The sequence below is a fragment of the Cricetulus griseus genome, chromosome 5, assembly GCF_003668045.3.
Source record: "Cricetulus griseus strain 17A/GY chromosome 5, alternate assembly CriGri-PICRH-1.0, whole genome shotgun sequence".
In the NCBI taxonomy this organism is placed as follows: domain Eukaryota; kingdom Metazoa; phylum Chordata; class Mammalia; order Rodentia; family Cricetidae; genus Cricetulus; species Cricetulus griseus.
Window position 1 is genome coordinate 87,020,141 of NC_048598.1, and position 17,294 is coordinate 87,037,434.

At 45.1% G+C, this 17,294-nt stretch overlaps 1 protein-coding gene across 8 annotated transcripts in view; it reads left to right on the plus strand.

The window, feature by feature from the left end:
• Nucleotides 1-17,294, plus strand: part of Camkmt (calmodulin-lysine N-methyltransferase) — a 365,650-nt gene that overhangs the window by 335,829 nt on the left and 12,527 nt on the right. For 5 of the 8 annotated variants that reach the window (XM_027417958.2, XM_027417963.2, XM_027417955.2 and 2 more), the window contains 2 exons: nt 1,684-1,747; nt 13,632-13,763. In XM_027417958.2, coding sequence (XP_027273759.1) covers nt 1,684-1,747; nt 13,632-13,763 — 196 coding nt within the window. Of the gene's footprint in view, nt 1-1,683; nt 1,748-13,631; nt 13,764-14,017; nt 14,150-17,294 lie in introns of those variants that run through there. The other 3 variants (XM_027417961.2, XM_027417962.2, XM_027417960.2) reach the window with 2 other exon arrangements.

Here is a 17,294-nt window from a genome sequence, read left to right on the forward strand (position 1 = left end):
GTATGCATGCTCTGAGCCATGAAGCATAAATGAAAGTTTCTTAGGAGTGGAACTGGCCTGTTTAAAGCTTAGCCCCAATGTCTGTCACCCCTCATAGGTCATATATAGGATTGTGAATTAACATGTGTTAATTTGATGTCCACCACAGCCACATAGACGGGCCATTATTGACAAGAAAACTGAGGTCTTCTATATGCTGTGAGTTACCCAAGGTCACGTAGAAAGGTCAAAGCCAGAACTTTATTAGCCCTGAACCACAGACTCCCATGTCCTGTTATCAGAGGGCAGACAGCAGCCCTCTTACTGACAGCCAGTACTCATTGGTAGCCAAAAGGCATCCAAGACTGTGGCACAACTGTACACATTTCAAAGATCCCAATGTGGCCTTCAGAAAGAAGTGGCTCCCACCAATTGTGGTGACGCAGTCCAGAGGCTTTGTCTTGGTAGAGTGCTCCAGCCATGTTAGGAGGATCACATGGTATGTGACAGTGACCTCTACTCTTGTGCCTCTAGCACAGGGTGTTTCCACACCTCCCTACCACAACCCCGAGGGAAACCTTTGTTTGCTTTTCATACACACTCAGGTATCTCAGTGCAGTCTAAGGCTGTTATGAGGGGATGCCCAGAGTGGACAATCTCTAAAGGACAGAAATATATGGCTCAGAGCTTTACACTCTAGCGAATCCAAATCAAAGTGCTGGTAGGTTTGGGAGGGGATAAGAGCTTAATCTTTTTCTTGTAGTGTCTTGAATGTTGAGTCTTCTAGCAGAGAGGGACCCTGTATCTTCTATGGCAGAAGAACAAAGTGGCACCCACCCAGTCATATCACAGGTTAGTTAGGTCTGTGCAGCCCACAAATGTAGACGGTTGCATTCAAGCACAGAACTGCATAAGTTAACTTGCCACCAACTGCTAGGTGATCCCCAAACTTGAGTCTTGGATACATCTATTTAGATGAAGCTGTTACAGAGAGAGTGTGGTGCAAACAGGGTCAGAGTAACTCAACCATAAAGATGCCAAAACCAAAACAAAACCCAAAACCACCCATAGAGAAATACTCTGAAGACCCAAGGAGCAAAATGAGAAATCACAGTGGATAGGAAAGAATCAATGTGGAGGTCAAGGGAAGAAAACCCTTGAGTTACTATAGCCTCTCACACTGCCCAAGCTTTGCTTTGGAGGTTGTTGGCTCCTGGGACATTACTTGGGTCTTACCCTGGAACTTATGGAAATCACTGAGGTCCACCCTGCGTTACTCCTAAAATTGCCGCAGTGGTTTGGGTACATGGGGCTGGCCGTTTGCTTTCAGAGAGTAGCCTCACAGTGATCCTGATGGGCGGAGGGTCCAGGTCTACTGGAAACCAAGCTCTAACAAGAGAAAGTACCAAGTGATCCATCTCTACCAGGTGACACTCATGAAAAAAGCATCTTGGGACCTGTCCCTGTGACATTAACGAAGCAGAGTCAGGTATGAACCCTGACATCAACAGCTTGTTGTTCATTGGATAGTTCTGTTCCCAGTATCTCCTTTTTAAATTGCCCGCAGCAAGACCCCTGAATGGAAGGGAACAATCTTTCTCTGGTGTCATATAAACGTGTAATTAGCCTTATGCTGATCACCACTGGTATCATTAGGCTGGAAGCCCCGGTTTAATCTGGATTCTGTTCTCTCCTCAATGTCAGCCTGTTCCTGGACCAGTACAGAGCCAGCCTTGTTGATGCAATAAAGAGATTACTCCGGCCCACAGTAAGTATGTTTCTATTTTCTCCTGAATACTAGCTACTGAATAATTAGTCCGAGCACAAAGATGAGTAGAGTAATGGAATGGCAGGATTAATGTCATGTAATACTTTAAGATTTATTATGTCCAACTTCAATTGGGTCTTCTGATCTACTAGGTTCTTTCCTAATCATAACTAGGAAACTTCTTACCCTTGGCCTTCTGATAAGGAACACTGTGGGTAGTAAAATAAATGAAACCGCTTCAAAGATAGTGTGAGATTTTTTTATCAAAGAATTTCTGGAGTCTTTCCCTTTGATAACAATATCTTCATATTAAAGTAGAATTATGATATTGAAATTTTTCTGTTGACTTCTGTCATTTTAAATCCCTTCAATGGTAACCTTTGTCATTGGGTATTTATTTGTTGCAAAAGAATACTTTTTTCTTTTTATTTCTGTTTATATCAAAGAATAAAAGGACTTCCAGATGAATCTGTATATTAAAAGTTCTTTGCTTTAAAAGGAAGCCATTATTTACATATTATAAATATTAGGTCACAATGAAGCCAAGCATGGCATAAAATATTGTGCACATTTTTACATTTATATATCCATTTATGCCTGTGAGCAAATTACAGAGTTTGTATCCACTCTTATTTTTGTTGAGCTGTTATACTAGGCTAGGAGGTCCTGGAGCCTAAACGGAGAGTTAATATACATCTATTCAAAGTAAGAAAACGAGTTTAAAGCTCATGCATTAAAAAAAATCTTGTAAGTATATAAGACTCGTTGCTGTACCACAGGAATTTAAAATAGGCTAATGGTCTTAGTGTAATCGAAGATAAGAACTCACAGTTATCTGATATGACTGCTGTGTGTGTGTATGTGTGTGTGTGTGTGTGTGTGTGTGTGTGTGTGTGTGTGTGTGTGTGTGTTTTCTGAAGTTTTGTTTCTGAAGTCTTTTATGAAAGACTTTAGCCTTGTGACCTCGGTAAGACTTACAGACTAATACCTTTCAATCTTCCTTTTATATCTTTCTCACACTGAAGGCTCCCAGAGCAATTTGATAATCATCCATTGCCTTACACTATTGCTTTTTATTTTGTTATCTCTCTGTAGTTCAGAAACTTTAAATAGGCCTCTCGGAGGAGTAACCGCAGCTTTGTAAGTGGCAATCAATTCAATTAAATTGGCCTTCTCGATTCTGGTTGTGAAGAGGGAAGTAGGTCTTGAGGCAAGGAAAGGGCATGTGCCAAGCTGCTGCTGACTGCTGCCACATGGAGGAGGCCGCCCAAGTTGAGGGCAAGCAGAAGGAATGCCGAGCCTCTCCTGAGCCTCTTCATCTACCCCGTTAGCCTTGGAGGATGCTTGCAGGCATCTGCAAGACCAGGATTCTCGGGGAGGGCACTGAGATGCTTGGATGCCGAGGCTCTATGAAAATGTCTCATACATAAACACAATGCTTTCAAGGACTCCCGGATCTCACACTGCACAAACAGTACTTCACTCATCACCAACACCCCCTTCAAAGCCTATTTGTGGCAAATACTCCATTTTGCAGCAGATTTGCATGATTTACAATAGGAAACTGCCCAAGCTATGAATAGACCTAAATGCAGATTGGACTGGAATCTCTTGAGACTCTCTGTACCGGCTGTTAAACCCTGAACCATGCTCTTCCCTGTCTGAAGTGTGGCTCTGCACAGCAGGGGGGCGCCCCCCCCCCAGCCAGGACAGCAACCCACTAACTGACAGCCAGTTCTTAACCTTATGGCAGAGAAGGACAGGGCCAAACCCTGGAGTGGGTGACGTTTCCACATGCTACACACGGAGGCCAAACCCAGCCTGCAGCATTAGAAGTGGGAGCAGGGCGCCTTACTTAGGTTCCTCATAGGATTGCTGACACTCAAGACCACTGAGTATTCTAGTTTAAAGTCCAGGGGGCCTGCTATCAGAGAGGAAGTCTTAATAATGAATATGGACATACTGAAACCTCCACTCAGAATCTCAGATCTGTGGAGGCAGGTGGCTCACACCCTGGGCCTCCATCCCTTGGATCCTACAAGGTTCACATGGACTAGGCAATAAAGAATCCTGTTCACAACTTGTACTGGTGGACCTGAAGATTCCCATGTAGTAGTGGGGAATTCTCTATCTCTCATGGCTGGTTCTAATACTTCTAATACTTCCCCCACTGAGTGGACGGTTGTAGTTCAAGACTAAGTTCATATGCAATGACTACATTACAGTTAAAGCTAGGCGTAGGCTTCTTTTGAGCCTAGACAGTTCCTCCATGGTTCTGTGGCCCAGGTTATGAAGATACTACACATGTCACCAAGGAAATGACTTAGGTGCTGTGCTAGCGGATGCTGAGTGTCTGGTGGTTTTATGTAGGATTCTACAAGTTCTCAGCTTCTGAGCAAGTCACCAAATGCTTCATGTTTCCAAAAGGACCTTCGGGAAGAGAAAATATAATGGCTGGAAGGCATTTAAAAAACATCAGAGTCACTAGCCACCCAGATTGATAATCCTCACTTTAAAAAGGCAGCAAGGGGGCGTGGTGGCACATGCCTATAATCCCAGCATTCAGAAGTCTGAGGGAACACAATTATGAGTTCGAGGGCAGCCTGAACTCTACAGCAAGTTCAAGGCCTGGCTAGACTACATAATAGGACAGTGAGTCTCTGTAATGATGGCTGGCCTTTGCTATTGCTCTCCTAGCTTGTTGAGATTAATATAGGAGACAGTGGTCCTGTGAAGAAATGGCAGGCTGGCTGATGGTAGGCAGATCCAGTTCAGCACAAACAGTCTCTGAAGCCTCCTGATATAGCCCATTTGCCCCCAATGAGAGTAAAGTGCAAGTTCACCCATACTCGTATAACAGCTCCAGGACCCTAAGTCCTGCTTACCAGGGTAGACACAGTTAGGCTTTGGAAACAGAAAACATGGGATGGGCTCACATTTGGCGCTAGTGCTGCAGATTTCATCCTCTAGAAACCTCGGTTTCTCCCCAGTCTCCTCTGCAAAATGAGAGAATCAGGTCCAGTGAGGTATAGTGCGTGTGAACACCTGTCTCCTTTTGGAAGACTTAGAGACTTTCTGACTGTGGCAGGGACAGGGACTGGAGGCACTTTCCAAGCCCATTGAGACATGCTGGCAGGAAGGAAAGACTGTTTTCCTGATATGGAGGGACTTCAGGGACTTCTGTGAGTGACCATCTGCCCCTGCTGCACCTGTGGCCCCCAGTACAGCAGAACCTGAGGGGTGGCAGGGAGACCACCTGCTGAGTGAAGATGACACTTTTTATACACACAATTCCGCTTGGTGGGAAGAGAGCCAGGGCTATATCTGTGAGAGTTAAATAGTTGCAACCTGAATGGCTCAGCGGTTAGGCCTGGGAAGGAGCGAAGTCTATACTTTTGAGGTGTGTCTTTACTTGATTTCTAACTCAACCAAATCAGCTGGGGGTCAGAGGATCTAAAAACAGATAAAACAGACAAAGAGGAAGTCTTTGCCTGCTTTTCTGTTTTTATGATGGAGGAGTCATAAATGAGGGAAAATAGACAAGAGAGAGCCTGGCCTCCCAGGTGGGCCCCTGGCTCGTCCCAACAGCCATGTCACATCCTAAGGCTGACCCCAGGTCCTCTGCCAAATAGCCCCAGAGCCTGGAGAGTCACCACACCAGGCCCCAGATTCCATCAAGGAATAAAAAAAGGCCACCATCCAGCTACATACACAGTTAGCTTCTGTCAGAGTAATATGAAGAACTCTCTAGAAAGAGATATATTTAAAAAAAAACCTGCCTTGAACCACTCCCTCCCCCCAAAACAACCTGAAATCAGTAAATTTACTCATCCCAAGAAGCAACACCCCACACACACTTCTCCTTCCCCTAGTGATAAGTGGTTTCTCATTGCTAATGATTGATGGGGTGACTGCTCATGGCCATGTTCCCTAAAGTCTATGACAACAGCAATGTCCTATATCAGAAGACCCGAAAGCAATTTAAAATCTGGCCATAGCAGCCTGCAAGTCGAACAGCAATGACAAACAGCAAATGACATCTGCTAATATTCCTCTAAAGTAGCTGTGGGTCCCAGAGGGGAGCCTGGGGCTGCTAGGCAGCCGGAGCTTACGAAGGACTACAAGGAGGCAGGTCAGACGGCAGTGCAGACATCGCTCCAGCTGATTGTCACCACCTGCCAATTGTCCACAGCTCAGAATCACTGTGGCCAGTGAGATGGCTCAGCAGATAAAAGGGCCTGTCTCAAAAGCCTGCTGTCCTGAGTTCAATCCCCCGAAACCACCATGGAAAGAGCGACCCAGAAAGTTGTCTTCTAACCCCAATGTGTGCACTCCCATACATGTGCTGGAGTGCACACACAATAATAAGAATAGTAATAATGATTAAAAACAGTCCTTTGCATGCCACTGTGGAATTAATATAACCAGGCTCTAGCAGTCACAAGATCCTAGGAGCCCTGCCTATGTCCAGGGAGCCCTGTAGTTAGGAACCATCAGCCTCCATTTTAGAAGAGCGATTTCTTCTTATTGACTGACTTCCTCATCTTTTTGTTAAATCTAACACCTCTGTTTACATCAGTGCAAACTTTTTTTTTTTTTTTTGGCTTTTGCTTATCTCAGGGAAATTGCCATGTGTGAGTGGCTCCATGTGGTGACTGAAGCCATTTCACACTTGGGTTCCTGCCTGCTGGCCAGGTCCACAGCCCAGCAAATCACCACCAGTTCTTGGTGCAAAGCTGTTTGGCCATCCCTTGCTGACCTGCTGGTAGAAATGGGATGTGACAACAGAGAACTTCTAGAAGGCTTTAAAGCCCTCAGAACACAGGCCCAGCCCTGGGAAGTTCTTTCCTGTTTCAGTACCCAAGTTCATATGCAGTACTGTCTGCACTTCCTGGGGAGGCAAGATCTGAGGCAGGTGGACTCTGGGGCACCCAAGAATTGAAGATCTGTTTGTAGACATGTGCTACACCCACAGAGGTCAGTGCAAAATACAGCCTGGTGTCGTTCTTACCAGTCGTATGAAGCTTTTGAATTTCTGTCTTCGGTAGAATGTGAGCTGCTCTAAGGTACTCTAAGGTATATCCAGGTAGCCCAGATAGTTTTCATGTTCAAGGTCTGCCTAGACTATATAATAAAACACTAGTATACAGGAAGTACTCAATAATGATGGCCGATCTTTTTTTATTGTTCTACCCTCAAGGGTAGAACTCAAGGCTGGCCTTGCTTACACACTGAGTTTGAGAACAGCTCTCACTTAAAAAATTCACTGTTAGTTTTTTGCTGTTTGCTCTTTCTAGTTGAACTCAGGACTTCCAGAGTAGGACTAGGAGTTACTTGTTACTCACCTGGTCTCTTTTGACATTGCAACATGAGGTTGTCTTCTACAGAATTTTACACTCATGGGCTATTGCACCATGAAGTCCTCAACCTCAAAAAAAAATCTCATAATATTTTACTTAAGCGTATGGGGTTTTGTGTTGGGCTGCATTCAAAGCTGCCCTGGGCCACAAGCTGGCACCACGGGCTACAGGTTGGACAGGCCTGATGGTTTTGTTTCATCAGGTACTTGCTAAGTAACCAGGGTCTGCCTGGCGCTAAGCACCAGAGTATGGAGATGTGAATGGTGGAGGAGGAGCACTGTAAGGGAGGAGGATAGCTGAGCAGAGTCACGCAGGAAACTGTAACATAGCGTGGCCAGCAAAGAGGTGCCTGAAGAAAGCCCAGGGTGATTGAAGGCCTTGGAAGGTTTGCCGACGGGGCATTTGTATATAGCTCCAATGGCGTCAGAAAGATGCACTGTACCTCAAAGGAAGGGGAGAGAAGTGGCACCTAGTGGAGGGAGCAAGGATGCTCACATGGAGAGTGTGGGAGAGCCCGTTGTTTGCCTGCAGGGTGCTCTGTCTTGAGTGTGTCTGTCTACTTTGGGGCTCGGGGCAGGGGCCGAAAAGGAAGCCATTTTATGAAGCTGACTATACTGTGATGAAGAAATAGGACCTTATCAGGTAATAGGAGAGTTACTGAGTGTTTATGAGCAGTAGGATGGCCTCTCAGTTACTGCAGAGGGGCCTGATTGCACTAAAGCAATGTTTGAGAAATGCCAAGTTCCCCAGTTCCAGCATGGACCGAGCCCTACATGGAATCATCCAAAGAAGAAAGTATGGAGTCGATGTTCATTTCCTTCATCCCTCTTGGATGCTCAGTATGGAGCTGGGAACAGAAGATGGAGTAAGAAACACTATAGCCCTACCCCATGGAAGCAAGCAGCTGCAAGATGGTGTGTAAAGAGAGAGCAAAGCTGTGGCCACCCATGGAGGCAGGAAGTGGAAATGACTACTTGGGGAGACATCATCTGGAGGCCAAAGAAAGTCAGAAAAGGCATCAGAGGAGTGGGGTGTCTGACCTGGGTACTGAGGTCATGAGTAAGAGTTACCACGAAGACAGAAAAAGTGGGGTAGGAGAGGCACTGTAGCCTGAAGGAATGTTTGCAAGTCTAATGACAAGGGATGCATAAAAGATCACATCAGCTGTGATTACTTCAGTTTGGCTAGAGGGCAAGGTGAATATGGAGGGCCAGAGACAGTTGTAGACATGGGTGTGAGTTGGGTCACATGGGGGCTCTGTCTGCCATAGATGTCGGGACCCATCTCAGGAGTTAACAAACCCTGTTTGGTTGCAAAGACTCTTTGGTCAAACTGTGTAGCCCGCATCCCAGGTAAAGAGATGAAAGTAAGGTCAAAGTGTAGCTCAGTGGCAGAGCACATGCCGTTCACAAAGCCCCAGGTTCAAGAATCAGTGCCAACATGAAACAACCAAGTATAAAATAGGATGTGAAAACACTGTGCTCCACCCATCTCCCTTTATCCCTCCAGGTCCCCCTCAAGCCCGTTCAGAACACATTTGAAGGTAGGGGGACATGACTTTGGGGTTTTAAAAGACAGTGCCCAGTCGGGTGGTGGTGGCGGCACATGCCTTTAGTCCCAGCACTCTGGAGGCAGAGACAGTTGGGTCTCTTGAGTTCAAGGCCAGTCTAGTCTATAAGAGCTAGTCCCAGGACAGGCTCCAAAGCTACCCAAAGAAAACCTGTCTTCAAAAACAAAAACAAAAAGACAGACAGTCAGTATCTTACCAGGTGTGCTGGCCCATGCCTGTAATCCCACAAGGGGATGGAGTGGGGGTTGAAGCCAACTTGAGCTGTGAGACTCTGTGAACACAGGAGAGAAGAGAAGAGGAGGGGAAGGGAGGTGAGAGGAGAGGAGAGGAGAGGAGAGGAGAGGAGAGGAGAGGAGAGGAGAGGAGAGGAGAGGAGAGGAGAGGAGAGGGGAGGGAAAATGGGGAGGAAAAGAAAACAATGGCAATGCAGTGGTTTCCAGCTGGGAACTCTTGTGGAAACAGCACACAGCACACCAGTCCTCAGCTCTGCTTACTTGGGCGCAGACATGGGGGCGGGGGCGTGCAGTGAGTTAATGGCCAGAGCTCTGAGAATGGTAAGGTTTGGATCCCAGGGTTACGTTCCGCTTCAGACAGAATGGGTTAAAGATATTTTCACAACACCCACATGCTGAGATGAGTAGGCACCCGGGAAGATGGGTGTGGACCCTTCGCAAAGGTGAACGCTACAGTTACATACGTGGAAATTATTGACGTTTAAGTGATAGTTGAAGCTGCGGACTGGAGTACAATTGCCCAGAATTATACAGAATGTGGAGGAAAAGTGGGCAGAAGCCTGGGAGCCACGGGCAATTAAAGAGCTAGTGGGAGAGGAGAAGCCAGGAACTGGAGAGAGAGAGAGAGAGAGAGAGAGAGAGAGAGAGAGAGAGAGAGAGAGAGAGAGAGAGAGAGAGAGCAGGAGAAGTGGGTGAAGGGCACATCTCAGAAACCAGGTAAACAAACCAAAAATAAGCATAAGCTTAAACATGTAATCGGTATTTAATAATTGGTTGTCTGGGAGAGGGAGGAGGTGAAGGCGTTTCAGTGGTATGGCGCATTCCTTTCTGAGGCGCCCTTATCTGCCCACAAGTGTACACCCTTTAATACCTGAGTATGGAGCAGCTTAGCAAAGTAACAACAGTGGAGCTCATGCAGTAAACGGTATCTTTGTTGCTAGATGGAACTTGTCTCTCCAGGGATAAGTGAATTCCCTCGAATCTCTGCCTATCAGTAAAATTTACATGCCATTGAGCGTTCACTCTGAGTTTTAAAAATGATTCTGGGGCTGGATGCTTAGAAAGTTGCACTTTGTAAACTGAAAATAATTTTCCTAGGGTAATGCACTAACTTGAGATCTATATTGTTTTTCTTGTTCTGATTTTTTTTTCTTTTTGCATCCTAAATGACAAGGAATATCCGTCTGGTTGTACTCCTCCACAGACATGCCCTGCTCCCCTGGGGATATTGGGAGGCAGGGTGCCTCTAAAGCCACCAATTACAGCATGGGGCAGAGATTGGCAACCTGATAGGGCTCTGTAGGTGTATTTGAAAGGATGGGTGTTGTACTGTCAACCTCTGAAACATTAATCCACATCTCAAAGTATGGATATTCAACACAATGAAGATCAACTTAAAGTTCATAACTAATTCTGGACCAACACTACTTACTCCCTCTTGCTGTTTCTGTGGGTGCTGTAGTGGGCAGATGGGTGCCCTCTGCCATCCCTCCCTAAAGCTGGCCTCTGTAAAAGCCCCTTGGAGAAGATCTTTTCAAAAGAATAAGCAATAGAATGTGGCCTTCAAATTCTCAAAGACTGGTGGGGGGGGGTCTTTGTTTGTTTGTTTTTGTTTTTGTTTTTGATTATTCAGTACCTGGATTTAGTTTATTCTCTCAACAAATATTGACTGGGTTCCTACTATCTGCGAGGCAGTGTGGGGGTGCACTGCATAGAGTATAGGAAGACCCTGTTGTCATGGAGCATTGCCATCCAGGCAGAGGAGACAGGCAATAGCAAACAAGGATATAGTGTGTGTCTGTGATGATAAGTGCTAAGAACAAAGCTAAAGCTGGAACAGTAGCTGAGAGGCTGTCAAGGGGAGGAGGGGACACTTGCTACAATTCTGGATATATTTGTTAGTGATAGATGGTAAACTGAGCCGTAAGTGGAGGAATGGGGTTTAGTCAGAAAACACTTCTTAGCCTAACCACCCACTCCCAACCCACTAGTGAGTGGGATGTGGGAAGCATGCACTTGGTGAATGCAAATGTCAGCCAACCAAGAATCCTGTCACCCTGAAACGCTATGATATATAGCTTAGATAATAGCTGTAAAAAATCAACTCCTCAATTGTAACTGTGCGACAGACAGTCTTTGCAGGTGCAAACAACTTCCATTATTCAAAACTCTAGAATGGCAACTAGTCCTCTGAGATGACTGAAATGACCTGCTGATAGATATTCCCTCCTTTTTTTTTTTTTTTTTTTTTTTTTGGTCCTTAAAAAAAAAAAAGACTCCTGCTCTCCCGCTGAGACCGTGTGTTATATCCAGTTTCACGTAAAAATGAATTTTTGCTGCTAAGTTTGAAAACTGCCTGAAAACAGCAATTAATATTGGAAAAGCTGACAGAACCTTAAGTCTAGTGGCATGATGGGTGCCGCTGTAATTACGTGCCTGAGTGTGTATATGTCTATGTAAACACAATGTGAAAACACATTTGCTGTCCGCAGCAGTGTACCAGTGTATTCTCTTGCAGGTAGACGGGTTGGGAAGAGTATTCTTATAGCATGGTTGAGTAATGCAGATTTTTCTGATCTTATGTCTGAATTGCCTTGCCTTTCAAATTATTTTTACATTCACTTCATTTGAGCCTCACAGCTTGCTGGAAAAAGAAAAAAAAAAAAAAAAAAGGCCATTGTAGCTCGGTTCTTCCCATTGGATGGATGAGCAAACTCAGCAGGTCAGCAGGGGAAGGGTGCAGGTTCTTGTGTGCAGAATTAGGAGGTCAGAGTACATGTCTCCAACATCCCTTCCAGCTCTTGGTGGGATGGTGTGGTTCTGATTGTCCCGAGATGCTGCATCTGTTTGATGGTAGGGATCCATATTTAAGTCCAGGATTCTTTCTGCCCCATGGTTCCTACTGTTTTTCATTCCCTCCATTGCTGGTTTTCTCACCTGCAAAGTGTCTAACCTACAAGGTAGAGGGATTAAAAAGGATTTGTGAAGCAGCTAGCACAGTGGTAGCTGTATTATCATTATCACTATTGCTAATAAAGAGACAATGGAATAGAGAGAAAGGGGTGTCCATGTTGCAGTCAGGATGATGAGTTTCTAATCAAATCTGGGCGACGCCCCCTTGGCCAGTTATTCAACTTTCTAAGCATCCCTGTAAAACAGACCTGAGGATACTTTTACAGGTTGAAGACTAGAGGAAATGATGTATGTGTAGATGCCAGGCCCATTGTCTAACACATTCCTGTACCAATAAATGTCTGGTAGGTATGAATGATAACTTTCTGTCATAAGAACCTGGAATAAGTTAGTCATGACAACTCATGCCTCCAGCTACAGACCTCAGGAAGTGGAGGCAGGAGGAACACAAATTTGGGGCTAGCCTGGACTACCATAACAAGACCCTGCCTCAAGCAAACAAACAACAACCAAAAAAGGAACTGGACTATGTCTCATAATTCCCTCAGAGCCTGGGGTGGCATTTTGATGAGAGCTGTAAGCTTGTAGGTGTCTATTTTTGTTTAATGGGGAGAAAATAAGATTGGGAAACCTAGTCACTCTGATACATGCCAGGGGAAGGAGGAGCTCGCATGCATCAAGAAGTGCCTTGTCACACTGGCCGTCTGAAATCCAGCAGACATTTTATTCAGGTTCTGCTCACGCCCATGATCGTCTTCAGATTTCGTGGCTGTTTAGAAATTCCTGCCTACCTGCATGGTACCACTTTCATTTGATTGCTATAGAGTTGCTCTATCACAGTGTGGACCTTTCTCAGGGATCCACTGAAGATGGGAACCTACATTTTGGAACCTTGTCCCAGACCAGGAAAGTCACAGAAAAGGCTAGGGACAGGACTGAAGCGTGAGAATGCTCCAGCATGGGTTGTGGCCACTGATCTCTATGGAGAGTAACTTGGCACCTAGTCTTCAGGACATAAAAAAACTAACATGCATAAGCAGGGGTTACAACGTGCTCTAGAGCTGTGTTGGTAGGTATGAAGGAGTCAAAGGCTATGGAGCCACCCCAAGACTCGATATCCATGACTTAAACCACTAGACCTAATGTTGCTGGAGTTTCTTGTTCTGCCAGGTTGCACTGCCCTTCTCAGCCCCAACTGAACACACAAAGACTTATATTAATTATTAAACTGTTGGCCGTTGGGTAGAGCTTCTTATTGGCTAGCTCTGTCTTAATTATTAACCCATTTGTATAAATCTATGTATTTCCACCTGGTCTTGGCTTACCGGAGAATGCCCAGACCTGTTATTCCTTTGGCGGCTACATGGCATCTCTTTGCACCGCCTCTCTGCCTACCTTTCCCAGAATTCTCCTCATCTCCTAGTCCTGCCTATCTTCCTGCCTCTATTGGCCAAATAGTGTTTTACTCATCAACCAATAAGAGAAGCGTATGTATGTACAGAAGGACACTCCCCACCAACCTGATGCAGGTTACATTGTCCAGAACAGCAGCTCCCTATATCACATTTTTCTTATTATATAAGCATTATTTGGAAATAGCATGGCTATTTGAGTGTGAAATACTGTTTTCTTTATCTGCCCTTGAAATAATTCTCCCTGTGAGTGTCCATCCTGCTTAAATGTCTGCAGAACAGCTAAGTTTCTGTACCTGATTAGACATGAATGCTTTGACTTCATGTCTGTTGTGTTTGGTTTCCTTCCAACTTTAAACTATGTGAATTTTCTTTTTTTATATATATATATTCTAGGGGAAAGCAATGGTATTTGCCCCACGCCGAGGGAATACGTTCGACCAGTTTTGCAATCTAGCTGAAAAAGCTGGTTTCTCTCTCCAAAGACATGAAAATTATGATGAACACATTTCAAACTTCCACTCCAAGGTTAGTTTTCTGCTTGTGCTAGATAACACTTTAATCCGCATTGCATTTTGAAGAGATCATGGTCTTTTTGGCAGGTAACCTAAATATTTGATTAAAGTACTTTTTAGGTGTGCTGCTTCTGAACAGCTATTTGTATCTGATTATTTTGTGTGGTAAAGCCATCTTTTATCTTTGCGTGTCTAGGAGGATTTTACAGAAACCATTCCTGTTTACCCCTTTCTCTGAAACAAACTAATCTTTTTCATTCATAATAGACTAATTTGCAAGATGCAAGAGGAGGCAGCTTAGAATGAATGACAAACATGCATTTGTGTTCTAATGAAAAAAAACCCTTCGGCTTTTAAGTAGGTTAAATGCTTAGCCGCACTGAAATAAATAGAAGGTGAGTGTCTAATTGTATCATGTTGGACTGTAAATCTTTATCTCGGCTTGCTTTATGGCTGGGTCAGTTGACAGTTTGAGACTGTTAAATCTCATACAAAATTTCACAGTTGCGAGGTTATATGTCAGAACGAGAGGCGCTACAAGATTTAGGTCAAAAGCACTTATCTGAGAGTGATTTCTAAGCCTGCTTACATAAAGCAATGTTATCAGCCTTTTTATTATTTATGAGCATAGGGCAATATAGGACACCAAGAGGCAGGTATTTCACAGAAAAGTTTCTAGGATTCGCACGTTTGCAGGTGCCTGTCACAGGGACCAGCCAAGCAGGGATTTCTTGTGTCATTTTGTGCCTCATGGACATCTGTCTTTGCTGAGCTCATCTGCCCTCAGTTTGAGACTCTGAGTTGTCATGCTTTCACAAGCTATGACTGCAGAAAAGTGAAATCCTGACCGTAATTTTCTCCCAGGACAATGGGAACAGCATTCTTTATTGCTCAGGATTGTGATACAATGTCAAAATGTGTTGGCCCCTGAAAGTTCATATGCAGAATGGATCTGCTCTTCCAAGTGAAAGACAGAACCCTCATTCTCACTTCCTTGAAATGGGTTGGCTTCTCTGTGTCTCTAGGGCTACATTTAGCCTATGATTGGGGGTGGGGGTGGACGGTGCTTTGAGAACTGAAAGTTAAATGGCATTCTCTCACTGGCGGAATGGGACCCAGGGCTTACAGTAGAAAATAGGAACCCAATGGCAAGTTATTCACATGTCACCTACTTTTCCAGAATGTTGCACCTCCCCACCCTGTTCCCAAAACAAAAGGAAGAGCTCTGAGGGGTTACCTGATGGGGAAAGGGTCTCTCCTGACCTTCAACCAAAGGAATGAGGTGGCCTTCTCTCCCTCCAGGGTCAGGCTGGAACTACAGGGATCAGCTGAGGCTGATTTGATGTCATATTATCTACTTACTTACTACCTCGAACAACAAATGCTTTTAGTTTCTCAGTGACAGCTCAGGAGATACAAGGTGTGGATCTTTCCACCAGCAGAGATGTTTGGCATTGTCCCCCGAGACCCCTTGTCTCCTCTCTGAAACATCTGAAGTACAATGGGACAAGCAAGGCACTCAAGTCCTTGGTGCCACCCTCCTTTGTCTAGAACTTGAATGTCAAGACACAGTGGATGGTAGCCTCTTGCTTTGATTTCCCTACCCTGCTAAGCATAGCACATTCAGAAAACCTCTGAACATGTTTCTAGCATCCATATTGTGTACTGTACCCAGGTAGTACTCTGTAGGTCACCACTGACTGACTAACTGGCCCCAATGCAAATACATCTCTTTAAATAATTAAATGGCCTTAGGTTTGCTTACAAGTCAAATCCCTCCCCTTGCTGACAACCACCTAAGAAATAGTCTTCCTGTGACTATGAGGTGAACCTGCATGAATGATGTTTGCAGGAAATAGAACCCAGGGGACATGACCCAGGGGACATGCTATGCAGTCCTGGGTCAAAGTGTGTGTGTGTGTGTGTGTGTGTGTGTGTGTGTGTGAGAGAGAGAGAGAGAGAGAGAGAGAGAGAGAGAGAGAGAGAGAGAGAGAGAGAGCTTAATGAGAGCTATTTCAATTAGTTTGATATCCGCTTCTAGCGCAAGAATGCTCATCCCTTGTGTCCCTTTTTAGCAGAGTCATACACCCCACACAGACACACACACCAGCCGGCCAGGAACCAGGTGGAGGGAGTGAGTAGAGAGCCCAGGAGTTTCAGCCCCAGCCTTGAGGCCAAAGGCAGTGCCCTGTCCCTGCCACCTCCACACATCTCCAGGAAGCTGAGGGCCGGCTAGGCTGCAGGAACCTCCTCCCTGGCATCTTTTGTTGGCTGCCCTGCTAATAGCCAGGGCTTAAAAGTTTTCCATCTTGAGCGGCAATCAGCTTTCTTCCTCTGCGTCTCTGGCCAAAGCCCACCGTCCCTGGGCCGTTCCTGCTCCCCATCGGAGGAGCAGCGCTCCCCTTCGGGCTGCGTGTTATCCTCTTAGCCCTACTGTGTTGGAATAGAGCGTAAGCAGCTGGAGGACTGTAAGACGCCTGATAATGCCGCTCCTTTCCGCTGTCCCGTCTTAATCTTGTTACACAAATGGTTGTGAAGAGATTCATGAATTTTAATTTTGCCCTCTGCGTTAGTGCCTCACGTCACTCATACACAGCTGCCTTCTATGCCGAGTTTTTCACCCCTCCTCTTACAACAGGGGAAAAAATTAGTTACAATCTTGGCAGTAGTGCAAGGTAAAAAAAAAAAAAAATCTACAGATTTAGGCAACCACCCATGAAGCTGATTAACAGTCAGCGATCAGGAGGAACAGCTTTTGCCTCTTAAACTTTTCACCTCTCATTGTTAACTGTGAAATTTTATTTCCGTTAAAAAGCAAGCCTGTAATCAAAACGGTGCCATTCTGCACTCTCTGCCCGTGCTTTTGTTAAACCGTGCCCACACGGTGCAGCCGGCATGCTCAGGACCCAGGCAGCCAAAGGTGTCCCTACGGTTTTACAATAGTGCCTTTCTGTTTGTCCGGGCAACAGGAAGGAAAAAATAAAATAAAATAAAACCCTTCCCTCTCTTCCCCAGTCTCTAACTGATCCCTCCAGGCTGAGACTCAAACACACTACCCCATGGTGTAGTACAAACCTCTGAGACACAAGATTGTTAAAATAGCGAGTGGCTTAGCCAGGGAGAGCCTCTGTTTAGATCCAGCGCTGACTTGAAATTAGCTGATGAACTACTCGAGTATTCTTTCCAAATAGAATTTTACAAGCCACGAGTTTCAGTTTTGTTTTTGGACTTTGGCAAAACCACTGGAGATTTTATTTCCTACATTTATGTGCTTAGCCCAGAAAAAAAAAAAAAAAAAGAAAGAAAAATAGAAAAGAAAAGAAAATGGGCTTGAGCCTTGAAGTCAATACATTGTGTGAAATGCTCCGCCATATTGCACTTCTGCTTATCTATTCACAAGTGGCTGGTGCTTGTAATCTGTGTGGTGTGCTGTTGATAATTGTGGATACTGTAAAGGGTAAACAGTCTGAACTCCACTCCTGCTGCTGTTTCCCACCGTAGTAAGGCTGAGAGTGTGTTACATCCAACCACGAAGTAAAGCACA